The sequence below is a fragment of the Anticarsia gemmatalis genome, chromosome 12 (assembly GCF_050436995.1).
Source record: "Anticarsia gemmatalis isolate Benzon Research Colony breed Stoneville strain chromosome 12, ilAntGemm2 primary, whole genome shotgun sequence".
NCBI classification, from domain to species: Eukaryota; Metazoa; Arthropoda; class Insecta; order Lepidoptera; family Erebidae; genus Anticarsia; species Anticarsia gemmatalis.
In genome coordinates, this window is record NC_134756.1 from 5369153 (window position 1) to 5383965 (window position 14813).

The window sequence follows — 14813 nt, forward strand, 5'->3', positions numbered from 1 at the left end:
TTTTACTTAGTACTAAGCTTATATGAAAGTACTCTTACTGAATACAAGAATATTAAACAATAATGTTTTAAACCGGCGGAATAAGCGGAAGGGCGAAATTAGGCACGCAAAACAAAACCCCTAACCGATTGGTCTGTTTGTAAAAAAACAAATAAAAGAATAAAAAGTGAAACCTAACCCAGCTTTAGATTGAACTGTGTGTGGAAATGGAAAGCATACTCTAATAATTGAATTCTGGTAACGCGGTCTCCTGTAAAGCCTGTCTGCTTTTTTAGTTTTATTTTTCGCGGTTATTAACGAATTTATTCGGACAACCAATTTTATTGGGCAGGTACGTTTTCATTAGGTTTTATTCATCAGACGGTACGTGTATTTATTATTCAATATTGAAGCTGTTGAAATTTTATTCAATTGTTTTGACGTGTTTTGGAAAAAGCATTTTATTGCCCCATATTTTCAATTTTCAGCCATATGTTATAAGTTATGTCGATTGGTTAGGCTCAATGTAAAGAAAATACACGTAAGTATAATTTATAATTTCGTATAAAATCACGTCTCTTCCTAACATACAAAATGTATTGAATAATAAAATTAAGAGAATGTGGAGCGGTAGAAGCCCTTTCGTATCCACATCCGAAGCTACACATAATACAACGCGAGCCTAAAATCGAATTTCCAAGTTACACGAGCTCCTCTCAAATTCTCGATCTAAAATACATGTTAACTCAAGTACATATTCATAAACATTTCAAATGGGTTTCAGTATCAAAGGAGAGCCGCTCAAGTCAAGAGTCGAACCCAGGACCGCGTGTAATTCGATTTGTTCGCCGCTGAAGCGCGCCACTGTACCGATAATGCAATTTCACAACGCTTATTACTAAAGTAAATTCTTTTTCTGTTCTTATTACGAAGGGATAAAGTTCAAAATTGATTGGAATGTTCTTTTTGATCTGAACATTCGTTTGATTAGAATTTATCCGTTACTTTTTTCGATTTAATTAATTGGATAGCAATTACTATGAAATATAGTTAAGTAGTGGATAAACGGTGTTAATGGTTGTTAAACTTAACTTATACATTTTAATGTAAATATTTAACGCTAGAAAATAAACTTTTTAAGTGCTTATATAATTTATCACAAACACAGTTTTTATATAACTTTTGTTTCGTGAAATTTCGATTCCATTGAAATAAAGGTTAGGCAATGGATTCCCAAGTGCTAACAAGGTTAGTACAAGTGGTTCCCCTACCAATTAGTAAAAGTAAATTTAATTAAGATAATTTCCCCTCACCTGTTTCGTTCCTCGTATAACTGTGATAGCATCTCCTCCAGATCTGTGGATAGTGTGTTCAGCAACTGTAAACATAAAGAAATTACATTAATCAACATCACATTACTTTCAAAACTTTCTTTAAAGAAAATTTATATTATTGCATTTTCGCTTTCTAGCGTTTTTATAGATATTAGATAGGTTCATCAACTTAGTAGAGAGATTTATATGCACGGCTCGTAAAGATAAAAAAATATATTACTTATAACATTACGACCCGCAAGCGTCCTCGCCCTGTCTGATACATCTACATTACTTTTGAAATACATAGCAGCTTTATTAATTACAAACTAGATTGATCGTCAATGCCAAAGATCTCTACTAAGTGGTTGAACTTTACTGATAGTACGGCTTTCGTATCTATCTTATAAACACGTCTGCGTACTTTTCTTTTTTATAGTTAATTGCAAATTGGAAATCGTGAGGGGTGTGCTTTTTCCATTTGCTAATTTTATTATTTAATCTTTGATAATTACAGACATTTGGAATCAATAGATTTCCGTAGGTTTTATTAAAGCATCCAATATAAATATTTGAGAGAGCAGGAGCTATTGCAAGCATAAATCCTGCAAGAAAATTTGTAGGCCAAATTCAACCGATTCAAGTTTTCAATTGAAAACGTTCGTAGTAATATCACATAGTCTCCATTATTCACATCGATTTGTTCGATTTTGTATTCGGCCCCGGAGCACATGTGGAACGGACGGAAAATGAGTTAAACCTTGTTCACCACGGCCTCTAGGTTTAGATATTTACTTTAATACGTGACACACTGTCTATAAATGTACCAAGCTTTTGTCAACGACCTAAAATGCATTTTATCATGACCGTATTTTTAAGATCATTTCTTCAAATGCAATTCTGCTACATAGTTTTATTAAATGGCATCATAATAAAGGCAATGAAGACATAGTCACCCTGAAACATTTGTTAATGATTAAATTTTCTATTTTTATTTCGACAACTCCGCAAAATCGTCCGTCTATCTACTGATATTTAACTGAACTTCTAAGAATCTTATACACGTAATACGTATAGTAATTGACAATCGACTAACATTTCAGTAAAATTTAATTCTGTAGCTTGCATTTTCGACTCCAAAATTACGAACTTGCCAACAAGATCACTGAACATTCAACCCGTAAGTAACAAAGTTAGGTATTTGCTTAGTTCGCAGACGGGGTGGCTGTGAAAAAAGTTTGTCAAATAAAAATCTCTTGGCGGTACCGCGGCCATCCACGCGTAGCACCCCATGTGTTATGCTGACTGTGGCGTTTTATTATCGAACTACGGTTTCCATCACCTACCGTGTCTACTTCTGTACAAATTTAATAAGAGATCTTGAATAAAATGGAGTATAATATTAGGTAAATTTGCGAAATAAATGAAGACCCGTTAAGAAATAAAAAGTGAAGTTAGTTTTTTTAGTTACTTTTTTGTGGAACTCCAACGCAGGCTTAATAAAAAGAAATTATAGCAAGGTAATGAATATTTGACTAATTGTTAAGTAGATTTAAAGCAACATACACATTAAGATCTACTTATAAATGCATAGTCGATCCAAGTCTAAAGTGATGAACATAAATTAGTATTAATTAAATCCCCTAACGATCTCTTGAATATTAGATTGTCGGATTATCAATCATTTATAAATAGAAGAGCCTATAATCACAAAAAAAATGTTAGAACAGAAGAGCTATTTTTGTTTTAATCTATATAGCAAACATCAGATATATTATACACATGTCATATTTTACACTGTGTTACACAGTGTTCTGTGTGTGCACTTAAAACAGCGTCTCATCCGTATGTCAGAGCTATGCCCTCGAGTGTATGCTTTGACGTCAAGGGTGCTTTGATATAAAAAGTAAGCCGCTTTTAGTTCACGCACTAGTCTCACTTGAGCATGAAATTGATGAAAATAAATAGCGTGGTATAGCGATATATATATGTTTATTGAAGAAAATAAAGGAACCTGGTATAATTTTTTGAAATTAATTTAACAATTATAATAATAATTATTGTACTTTATGATATCCTAATTTAATTTATTATTCGTGGATTTTGTAACTGCACTGTTTTGCATCATAATATAAGGTTCACGGCGTTAGTAGATTTCTTATATTTTAGTCAATAACAAAATACAGAGGTATTTATTTTTAACTAAAATAACGAAACGTAGGTAAGAAAACATTTTTATATTGCTCAGCTTTCGTCATAATTGACTTTTTCAGACTTAAAAAATATTTCGTATAAATGAAGCCTAGTGCTATATTTTCTTAAATATGTTTATATTTATAGCTTAGCTCATTCATTCTTTCATTTTTAACGACCTTTCATAAATTAAGTATGAATCATTTAAAAAACTTTCAGACATGCACGTTTCAATTACAACACTATTAGTATTACATCGTCAAAAATTCCATCAAGTTACATTTCCATTCGGAATTTCCAGCAGTGTAAAATGACGGACACTGTAAGTGTTAATCAGTGTAATTATCTCGCGTCACAACGTATTGATGATTGCCCCGGGGAGACTTCCAGCGGACGGCATAATGCACATGAATATTAATCAATAATATTATGTAAATTACTACAATCGTAACAAGAAATATGTATTTATGAATTCGTGGTTCGTTTTATGATGGTATCTGGTAAAGGACCGAACGCAGAAACGCTACTTGACTTTATTCACCTCTTAAGTATCGTGCCTTTGGCACTATGATGTGTACAGTAGCGACAGAAATATTTTAAATTATCTCTATTATTTATTAGTAGTAAATCTACTGTTAAAGCTGTTCAAGCCACCCCAAAGGCCTTTGACAAGGCTTAACGACTGTTACCTTAGCAGACAACAATCGGAACCGACTTTTACGTGTCCTCCGAATCACGGGATGTTCAGATCTTATGACACTATGCGGTCATCCATCTAAAGAATCACCGCGCAAAGGGTTGCTTAACCCACTGGTCGTTTACCGACCGTTCAGCGCGACGGGTTATGGCGCCTTACGAAGTTATAAAACATCACTTAAAACTGAAAAATGTTTCTGCATTCGGCCTTAATTATGTTCAATTAATTTATTCTGTAATGGCAACAGAAACCGTCTAATAAATCAATCTAGAAGTCATAAATCACTTTGTACAGGAAATAGTTGTAAAAAGCTGGATATATTATGAGTAATTTATCGCCGGTGAGCAATAGGTAGCGGTATTCATGATAACTGCCTTCTACGAAAACTCTACTGAAAAAGATGACTCAGTTTAGAAGCACTTCTAACTAAAGGTAAAACAACATTCAGCCCCTAGTATATATATATTTATACTTATTAATACTGCCCTAATGAAAAGAACAAGCAGAAGCATGCAAAACAGAACCCACTTCAATTGCAAGAAAACTCCACTTTCCAATAATTTCCCTGTCTATCAAGTACCGCGAGAGGTCATCGTCCTACCGGTTCCAGAGGTACACAAACCGTTGCTAAGCAATAAAAAGAAACAAACACTCACCAAAGCTCAATATTACACCGCCTTTATTACAAGGGTATAAGGTTAAAACTCCTAGAGCTAATTATATTATCTTGTTCGTAAAAGGGAATTTTGGAATCGGGGTCAAGAGTTGCATTATATGAATCGTTAGAGCGTAATGTATTATTGATTAGGTATTTTTATGTCAAGTTCTGTTAACCTATATCGATGAAATTATATCAATCTGATAACTTACACGATACAAGTTAGATGTTTTTTTTTCGTGATATAACTTAAATCAATATAATGTTAATCGAATATAACAATAATTCGTACAAAATCATTTACCAACATTGTCACGTGAAAAAATTAGAAATGTTATACTTATCATACTAATACAACTTTCGGGCTCCTGTAAGCACAGTACAATTTTTTTATATGAAACAATTCTTAAACTTGCCAATAATAGTTTAAGCGTTAATTAACCATTTAACAGCACCTACACAGTCACATATATCAATTAAACCTACCTAATACCTGCGTACCTAATAAAGTACCTAACGCGTAGACTACAAACATACTAAGGATCATTCAAAACACTCAAAATGCCTCCGTCTTTTCACAACAACGTGCACTAATAAAACGCAGTGACGTAGTACGCTAAATATTTCGTAAACCTAACGAGCCCGGTCTAATTGTTTGGAAGTGTTCCGTTATGAAGGGAGACTTATTATAACTTCTTTATTTCTTTCCATCGTTTAATGTTATGGCGCTGATGATATTTCATGGTGTAGTATATGTGAACAAAAGTTTTCAGATAAAAAAAAACATTTTGAATTTTTCAAAAGTTATTTGTGAAATAGTACTTTGTAAAATATGTCTTTTAAAAAGCTCGAATCCGATTCTTAATGTAACATCCCATTCTAAAACAAGCCGTGATTTGTTAATTGAATCGTAACAAACAAAAAATTCAAACTGATAATTATGAGCGGAAGCATATAAAATACTTCATAAGATAAACCCTGAAATCTAATCCATACCAGCTTTTATAACACGTATGTATAGGCTATTTTTTAAAGAAACTCGGTTATCCTCTATTTCTATTACTGTGTAAGTTTGTGTCTCTTTTTATCTAAAACTCTTGATACTACTACAGTATGCAAATTCGGACATTAAAACTCACGTCCCCGGGGTGTCGGCGCAACACCCGCCGCTGTTTATGAATAATGTCGTATCTTCACTGCCTCGCCGTATAAACGACACTTTTTATATCACACAAGTAATTTCTAAACGAGTTGCTTTCTACTCGAGCATTGGACTTGACATTTGAGAGGGTTTTGAGAATTAATAGAAAGGTCGTAACCTTTTTTATGTTTATATTTTAATGTACTAAATAAATGCGAGTGTCTGTTACGGCGGCGGGCGTTAGATAAATATATTATTATTTTTAAAGAGCGTTAAAATGTCCGATTGACCAATCGTGCAGAAGATTATTAGTTTTCTTACATCTTGTATTGTTAAAAACAAAGTTTGCTGAGGAGTCAGTGGATTTCTTTTCCATGTTTGTCATTCGCCGTTCGTATAAGCGCTTCGAAATTTCGATTACGAATATTACGATTACTGCCTATTTTTCCCAAATATTATGATTCCAAAAAGTACAAATAACCGTGTAAATGTAAAAGAAAATACTCAAGAACCAGCTATCAACATCGGATATCTCATTAAAAAGTTGTCAAAAGTCAATTACCATCGCTGATACGAAACAAAAATGGAGAGAGAAAAATCGTGATGTTGAAATAAAGTTCAGAGTAAATTATAGGCATTATTTCAAGACGAATAGGTGTTTGTAGTACACGGTATTACTGTATTTATAGTAAGTATACGAGTAACCGTGTATTAAATTTATATTGGAGATAAAAATTGCAAGCTAATTTCATACTTAGCGATACTAAAGACTCGGTAGTGATACATTATATTTAAGTTTTTGGACTAATTAATGCTACTTTCCATCGCTATTGGCTGCTACCTGGGCGACGATGTAGCTTCTTCGACAAGATATCGATAAACTGTAATGTATTATCATTAACATCTTTAGTTTGGTTATGTTTGGAAACTTAAATAAGTACCTCCAAATGATCATCTGAGACAACCTGAACTTGTCAAGAAAATACATAACTTTTTTTATTTTCAGAATTTGTTATTATATTGCAACGAAGTAGGTACGATAAATTTCAATGCCACCAAAAACATTCTGTAAAAACCTCAAGTCTCGCAGCTCAGTCTTTCTGGCGTAAAAAGTGGTGAGATCTATATAATACCAAGTCGATTAATCTATTTCGTCTCTACTTAAAGGACCTGCTGTCTTAAGTTATAACATAATAATGTTATTATCACGCCAGTATTAAAAATATTTTACGTTTAAAACAAATAGATCGACCTGGCCATCGCATGATTTGTATGTATTACACTACACAGCACGACGAGAAGTTAAATGCTCCCGAAATTTTAATGGCGAATTTGTGTTTTCATGCGATGACCAAGTCGATCTATTTGTTTTAAACGTAAAATATTTTTAATACTGGCGTGATAATAACATTATTATGTTATAACTTAAGACAGCAGGTCCTTTAAGTAGAGACGAAATAGATTAATCGACTTGGTATTATATAGATCTCACCACTTTTTACGCCAGAAAGACTGAGCTGCGAGACTTGAGGTTTTTACAGAATGTTTTTGGTGGCATCTCACTTCTTTTTGTAGAACGAACATAAGTCCAATTTGTATGGAAATACGTTTTTTCTTATAATTCAACATATTTTCCTATGGGAATGTCGTTTAGTTTCATGGGCTAAACACCCTTAGCCACCCTATATCCCGTCCCGTTATGCCTCATATAGTAGGTACCTATCTACACCTATTATTTATTATTTTCTACAGTAATAATGATTCATTAACTGCAAATGTAACTTTGTATAATCTTATACATTTATAAGAGATTAGAAAGTTATTGTTGCAGTTAGTGTATTTAAAAAACTAAACCGAAGATAGAATCGAATTTTTAATCTCGAGTAAATATTTCAAGCCAGACTCGACAATAGATACTCAATCTTTTTTAAATTAATCAAACTTGTTTTTAAATTAATAAATTTATCTATAAATATATAAAACTCAAAGGTGTTTGACTGACCTAGATTTTAGACCGATCGGGCTGAGACTTTGCATGCAAAGAGCTACAATGACGTTAGTATCCCCTAAGAAAGGATTTTAATAGATTTCATCCCTCAAGGGATAAAATAGGGAATGAAAATTTGTATAGAACTTTGTAAATTTTGAACCGATTGGACTGAGTCTCGCATGCATAAAGCTATTATGACGTAGGTGTCCGCAAAGAAAGGATTTTAACAAATTTCACCTTTAAGGGGATAAAATAGGTGTGAAAGTTGTAGAAATCTTTTAGGATTTTCGACTGATTGAACTGAAATTAATCTAGATCCCCACATAGGATACTTTTAACTACGGCAAAACCTTTTGACTCCGACAAAGTCGCGGGTGGAATATAGTAATATACTTATTATTAGTGTTCTTTCTTTCATCGTGGTATTTTCGACCAATTTGGTATATTTATTTTTTAGATTTTGGTACTTAAAGAGATGTCCAATCGTGTGATTTTCGTAATCTTTACATAATACATACAAGGGACACGAGAAGGGTCTGTTCAACCCAGGCAACTGAACAACCTTTTTTCATTTGTATGGAAACACGTTTTTTTCCATAATTCAACATCTTTTCCTATGAATGTTGTTCAGTTTCATGGGCTAAACACCCTTAAGTTATGCCTCATATAGTAGGTACCCATCTAGACCTATTATTATTATTATTTTCTATTACTACAGTGATAATGATTTACTAACTGCAAATGTAACCTTGTAATCCTATACATTTATATCGGATTACAAAGTTATTTATGCAGTTAATGTATTTAGAAAACTGGACCGAAATTAGAAAATATTTGAATTTTCCCATGATTAAGACACTAAACCCTATTTGTATTCTAAATTTGAAGCTTCTATGTCTGCTAGAAGTACCTTATACTTTTGATGATCGGTGAGTCAGTGAGTCAGTGAGTCAGTGAATCAGTGAGTGACAAAATTCAGAAACTTTAACAAGTTGTTATTCTTAAACTACTGGTTCAAATTGACTGAAATTTTAAATATACCGTGTTTATACAATGACTGATTAGTTGCTGCAAATTCAGGCTTCTTGTTTTATCCACAACGAAATTATAGGGGTGTCAAAAATAGCCCGAATTGCTTCGAGAAAAGGATGGTACGGCCGTGCCGCTTTTTTTTGCTCGACTTGCGGGGGCACTTCCGTGCCCCCAGATATCATGCCTAAACAATTCATTAGTAACAAATCAACAAATACAAACGTAAATATATACAACCAACTTTAGCGTTCACACTCACGTATGCCAACTTTCATAGTAATACAAACATTGGCTACAAACAAAAGGGTACTCGATTAAAGTTGGCGTGTTGGTTGATGGTGTTCAATTTCCGATATCGGTACAAAGCGGCGCCGCTCGTCCTCTCGCTTCCTTTGGACATGACTCTTATCTGCTAGGCTCTGTAGGCATAGCTGACGTGCACTGTGTTGCCACAATAGATTATTCCTGCATGCTGACTTACTTGCAACACTATTGCTGATTTTGAATCAACTGTTGACTGAAACAATAGCATATGCATTGTGTATTTGTGTCATGCGTTATGTATTCAGATGTCTCTAGTTTTGACATTCGGTTATGAAGTCTTGTTTTTCTTAGCTTGTATTTACTAATAAGTACATAACAGAAGCGAAATATATGTTTTATTATACGCCCCCGAATAACAGTTAGCATGTTGTCATTTAACGTCATTACAACAGACTCAATACAAATCGCATTCAGGATCTAACTTAATTAAAAATGCTCAGACTCTGTAAAAAAACCGCTAAGTCCCATTGGTCCTATTGCATCACGTCAAAACAAAAATTTCGATTAATTACAAGTTTCGTCGCAGTTGCAAAAGCAAAGGCAGGCAAAACAAAAGGTCCTCAAGAACAATCGAAGCTTTGGGGGAAAATAACAAATACCAGAACAAATCAGACGTGACTCTACCTTTGCTTAATAAGAAAAAAATACCTGTCAAGTGCGTGTCGTATCATGGCGAAGGTTCTTCGCTTTTTTTTTCAGCCCGAATTGAGGGACTTCTTTCAGTTATCTAGTTTGTGGTACTTTTCTGGGACTATTTTGATTTTAAAGTAATTTTTTCTCTTACCACTATTATCATACTTGGCAAATAGATTCAGGAAGCTAAAATACAAATAACTTCTATAAAATTAAATTAAATTATAACTACCAAACACACCATATTAACTATTATAGACTGTAGTGCCAGGTGTTCACTACATGTTTTTACATGTTCATTGTGTAAAGGCATATTGTCACTACAATTTGTCTACGGGACCCTAAAAATCTGTTGTTTTCCACGGTGAAAATTCCCCAACGTCGGCATCAATGCACAACTTTCTTCATTTGCACAGTTAGCAAACAATACAGCGCGAAATAGACGCAAAAGTATGCGATTAATGTTTCATATTGAAACAGGAATTATGAGCTCAAAGAAACTTTAATTCAATTTACAAATAACGTTCGAATGTTTAATGAAACTTGTTCCCCATTTTTTCATTTTATTGATACTTGTCTATACCTCTTTTCATAATACCAGTTGGTGTTTTAAGTTCATTACATGTACATTGTATGGTCCATATTTGGCATCAGTACCGCACAGCTGTTCATGGCCAATAAACACCCCCTCTATCAGTGCCAATTTGGCAGAATATTCACCAAGAACAAATTATATAATTATGTGAATTACAACTTTTACAATACTAAGTATCAGTCATGGACAAGTAATCCAAAACTTGTAATAGCTTTCAACATTACGCTAAAAAAAAGGCATGATTTTAGTGTGTACATTGTTCTTTTTACTATTGTACCATAGTATTATTATGTATAGTAATTTCTTAAGCCTAAGCACACGACAGTTTCTTCAGACAGTTACAAAACATAGAATGGGGTTTGACAAGTTGCTTAATACTGCTGAACGTTTAATACAAAACCGGGTCTCTGTACATAACTGAAATTACACTGTACAGAGGAAATTTACATCTGAACATTTGCATAAACTCCGCCGAATAGTTAGAATGTATTTGAACAGTCCCACCCACATTTATATGCCGCTAAAACTTTGTATTATGCGCGTTTATAGTTGGAAATTGTACTGAGAGATTTTCGTGAAGAAAGAATATTGAGTGACTCAACTAAAGTATAGTTTACTTTAATTAAATACTAATAAACTTTCTTAATTCTTAATATAAGACAGTATCTGAATATCTGGGGGCACGGAAGTGCCCCCGCAAGTCGAGCAAAAAAAAAGCGGCACGGCCGTAACATCCTTTTCTCGAAGCAATTCGGGCTATTTTTGACACCCCTATAATTTCGTTGTGGATAAAACAAGAAGCCTGGATTTTCAGCAACTAATCAGTCATTGTATAAACACGGTATATTTAAAATTTCAGTCAATTTGAACCAGTAGTTTAAGAATGACAACTTGTTAAAATTTTGAATTTTGTCACTCACTGATTCACTGACTCACTGACTCACCGATCATCAAAAGTCTAAGGTACTTCTAGCAGACTTAGAAGCTTAAAATTTAGAATACAAATAGGGTTTAGTGTCTTAATCATGGGAAAAATTTAATATTTTCTAATTTCGGTCCAGTTTTCTAAAAACACCAACTGCAACAATAACTTTGTAATCCCATATAAATGTATAAGATTACAAGGTTACATTTGCAGTTAATGAATTATTATTACTGTAGAAAATAAAATAAATAGGTGTGAATAGGGACCCTTCTATATGAGGCATAACGGGAGGGGGTAAAGGGTGGGTAAGGATGTTTAGCCCATGAAACTGAACAACATTCCCATAAGAAAATATGTTGAATTATGAAAAAAAAACGTCTTTCCATACAAATTGGACTTATGTTCGCTTTACAAAAAGAAGTGAGATGCCATCAAAAACATTCTGTAAAAACCTCAAGTCTCGCCGTAAAAAGTTGTGAGATCTATATAATACCAAGTCGACTAATCTATTTAGTCTCTACTTAAAGGACCTTCTGTCTTAAGTTATTACGTATGTTATTATCATGCCAATTTCAAAAAAAAACCTTTAAAACAAATAGATCGACTTGGTCATCGCAAGAAAACACAAATACGCCATTATTAACATTTCAGGAGCATTAACTTCTTGTCGTGCTGTGTAGTGTGATACATACTAATAATCAAATCATGCGATGGCCAGGTCGGTCTATTTGTTTTAGAGGTATTTTTTTAAAATTGGCATGATAATAACATACGTAATAACTTAAGACAGAAGGTCCTTTAAGTAGAGACTAAATAGATTAGTCGACTTGGTATTATATAGATCTCACAACTTTTTACGGCGAGACTTGAGGTTTTTACAGAATGTTTTTGATGGCATAATTATATTACTGAAGAACACTTATTCAATACCAATTCAGTCGTGCCTACTCAAAACGCCTACATTTTTTTCAGAGCAACAATTCTCATCGCGAGTATGTGCGGCAAAAATTTTATCTTGCCGTCGATTCTTATGAAGGCTTATTCATATCTTATGAAATTTATTATTAAATTTTTTACAACTGGTCCACTTTTCATTTATTATTGGTCTTAAGAATGTTATAATAAAGTCATTAATATTCGGCAACCGTCCCGAAAGCATGCACTTGACTTAATAACAATAATTGATGATCCACGAAAAATTAAAAATACTGTTTTCTTTCGATAAACTTTATGGTACTAGATTGATTTTCGAAGATTGTATATATGCTGTTTATAGACAAGTATTATGTGTACTAATTGGGTAATTTCTTTAATATATCTGAACTCGTAAATAAAAACAGTTGCTTGAATAAATTCTCAATATGTAGGTAATTGAAATTCTGTGGCACGCAAACTTGTGGTTTAGTTCATTTACAATGCGAAATAGAATAAAATAAAACAATTTCAATGCTAGTTGTATCCTGTCCTTGACGAATTGTTAGAGGATTGATAAGAGCCACGCTCCAATGAAACTGACTCACTATGACTCAACGTAAAATCCTACATCTTTCTATTTTGTTCAATTTACTTTAACAATAGAATGGAGGCAGAATTAATGAATTTGTAGCAATATAATTAACATTTATTTGTGTTTAACATAAAACCATATTAGGTTAAAGCAAAACCTTATTAGATAAATTAATTGTCTAGTCATTACATCTTCGTATAACTAAGAAAAATATATTTACTAAGCAGAAATAATTAGCAAACGATTTCGACCAATTCATGACAAAATCCAAAATAAAGCTTCAGCAAAGTCACATTTCAATGTAAAAAATACTATACGATATCGCATGACGTGATGACGAAATTGTACTTCTAACTTAAGTTTAATGAGAGCATCCAACAAAACAGTTTACAATTTTGCAAAATGTCAATAATAGCTGCTGAATATATCCCTCTGTCCAGTGCACAGCACATGTGGTCACCATGAAGTCTAAATCAGGAAATGGAAAATGTCAAACGCATCTCAGTGCCGCTTAAAGCCTGGGGGCAAAAATTAAATGCCATCCTGCAAATTGATTCTGCTTGTGTGGTCACTGCATTGACAGTTCGATATGTTATACGAAAATCACCCTTATGGCTTAGGTAAGAGGATTGGTATTTTTTGTGAAAAATTATCGGTCATCTCGATTGTAAGGTTAGAGTGCATGTGATAGGTTTTTAAATTAAATTTCATGCATCGAGGTTTAATGCAGGGGTTAAGAACTATGAAATGAAGTCTGGTGCCCATTCAAGTTTACTTCATTCATCCTTATTATAATACCTTCAATCTACATACATTCTCATCTACTGTAAGGAAAAAAACAATATTATTTAAAGTTTTAATTCACTTATAGACCTGTATTTTTGTTTACGTCGCTCTTATAAGCATAAAAACTCCTAGAGAAGCATCACTCAACCTGTGACATATTTATTACGAGTACAAGAATCTAAATTATTCAGTGAAAGCACACAACTTACATAACGTGGCACGTTGCTCTATTAATCTCTGTCCTAAGATGAAAACCCCTTAGCAACTAACTGGGCACTTAATCATCTTAGGAGTGCTACGTTATGGCCTAAGAACACGCAACGCGTATCAGAATATCGAGATCGCTCCTACTAGTTTTACTTGAAAGGGATATTATATGGCTCAGGTTTGGTTTATTGGTACTGACTAGAAATATTTCATAATAAAATACGATATATTATTTAGCACCCAAAGTGTAGCTCGATTACAAGCACTTGATACTTTAGTGTCGAAATTCTGTCGCAAGATTTGGTATTTTAAGAAATTAAGGACTTAAGTTACTTACAAATATTGTGTTTCCGATCTTCGGTCTCTTTGCAACACTTTTAAACTTTTTATATTTTTTACCTAACTAACTTAATAACATTAAAAAGTCCCTTTTTCAGAATTTTATCTATTAAAAGCTGGATCACAGATCAAAGCACAACACCTACTTGCCTCAAAATGATTAAGGTAACGGGACCAATTCTTGAATACATTTAAAGCATGATTACCAAAAAGAAAGGGAATGGAATTTACATAGACAAATGACGTACCTTCATGTAGGATCCTCCATTTCTTTCGTCACGGTGTCGCTTGATGTACCGTTGGCAGATGTTCGACATTTTCCACTCTGAAAAATACAACAACCTTGTTAGTTAACACAATGGACTTATTATTATCAAATTATTTGGGTACAACTAATCCAATGTCGTTTTCGTTGCCGAGATGTGACCAAGTTACTAAGTTACGCGACGTTCACTTACGAACGCAGAGTAACACAACATTATGATTGCAAACTG

The 14813-nt window shown here is 33.3% G+C and overlaps 2 protein-coding genes across 3 annotated transcripts in view; both read right to left on the reverse strand.

Annotated features, from left to right (window-relative positions):
* The window catches only part of spri (Src homology 2 domain-containing protein sprint), a 223868-nt gene that overhangs the window by 191225 nt on the left and 17830 nt on the right, over nt 1-14813 (reverse strand). Inside the window, exons 2-3 of the mRNA XM_076121060.1 lie at nt 14568-14644; nt 1293-1357 (exon numbers count right to left, since the gene is read on the reverse strand). Coding sequence (XP_075977175.1) covers nt 1293-1357; nt 14568-14636 — 134 coding nt within the window. The 5' untranslated portion in view covers nt 14637-14644. The remainder of the gene's footprint in view (nt 1-1292; nt 1358-14567; nt 14645-14813) is intronic.
* Nucleotides 1-14813, reverse strand: part of LOC142977280 (uncharacterized) — a 225369-nt gene that overhangs the window by 176164 nt on the left and 34392 nt on the right. The window lies entirely within an intron of this gene.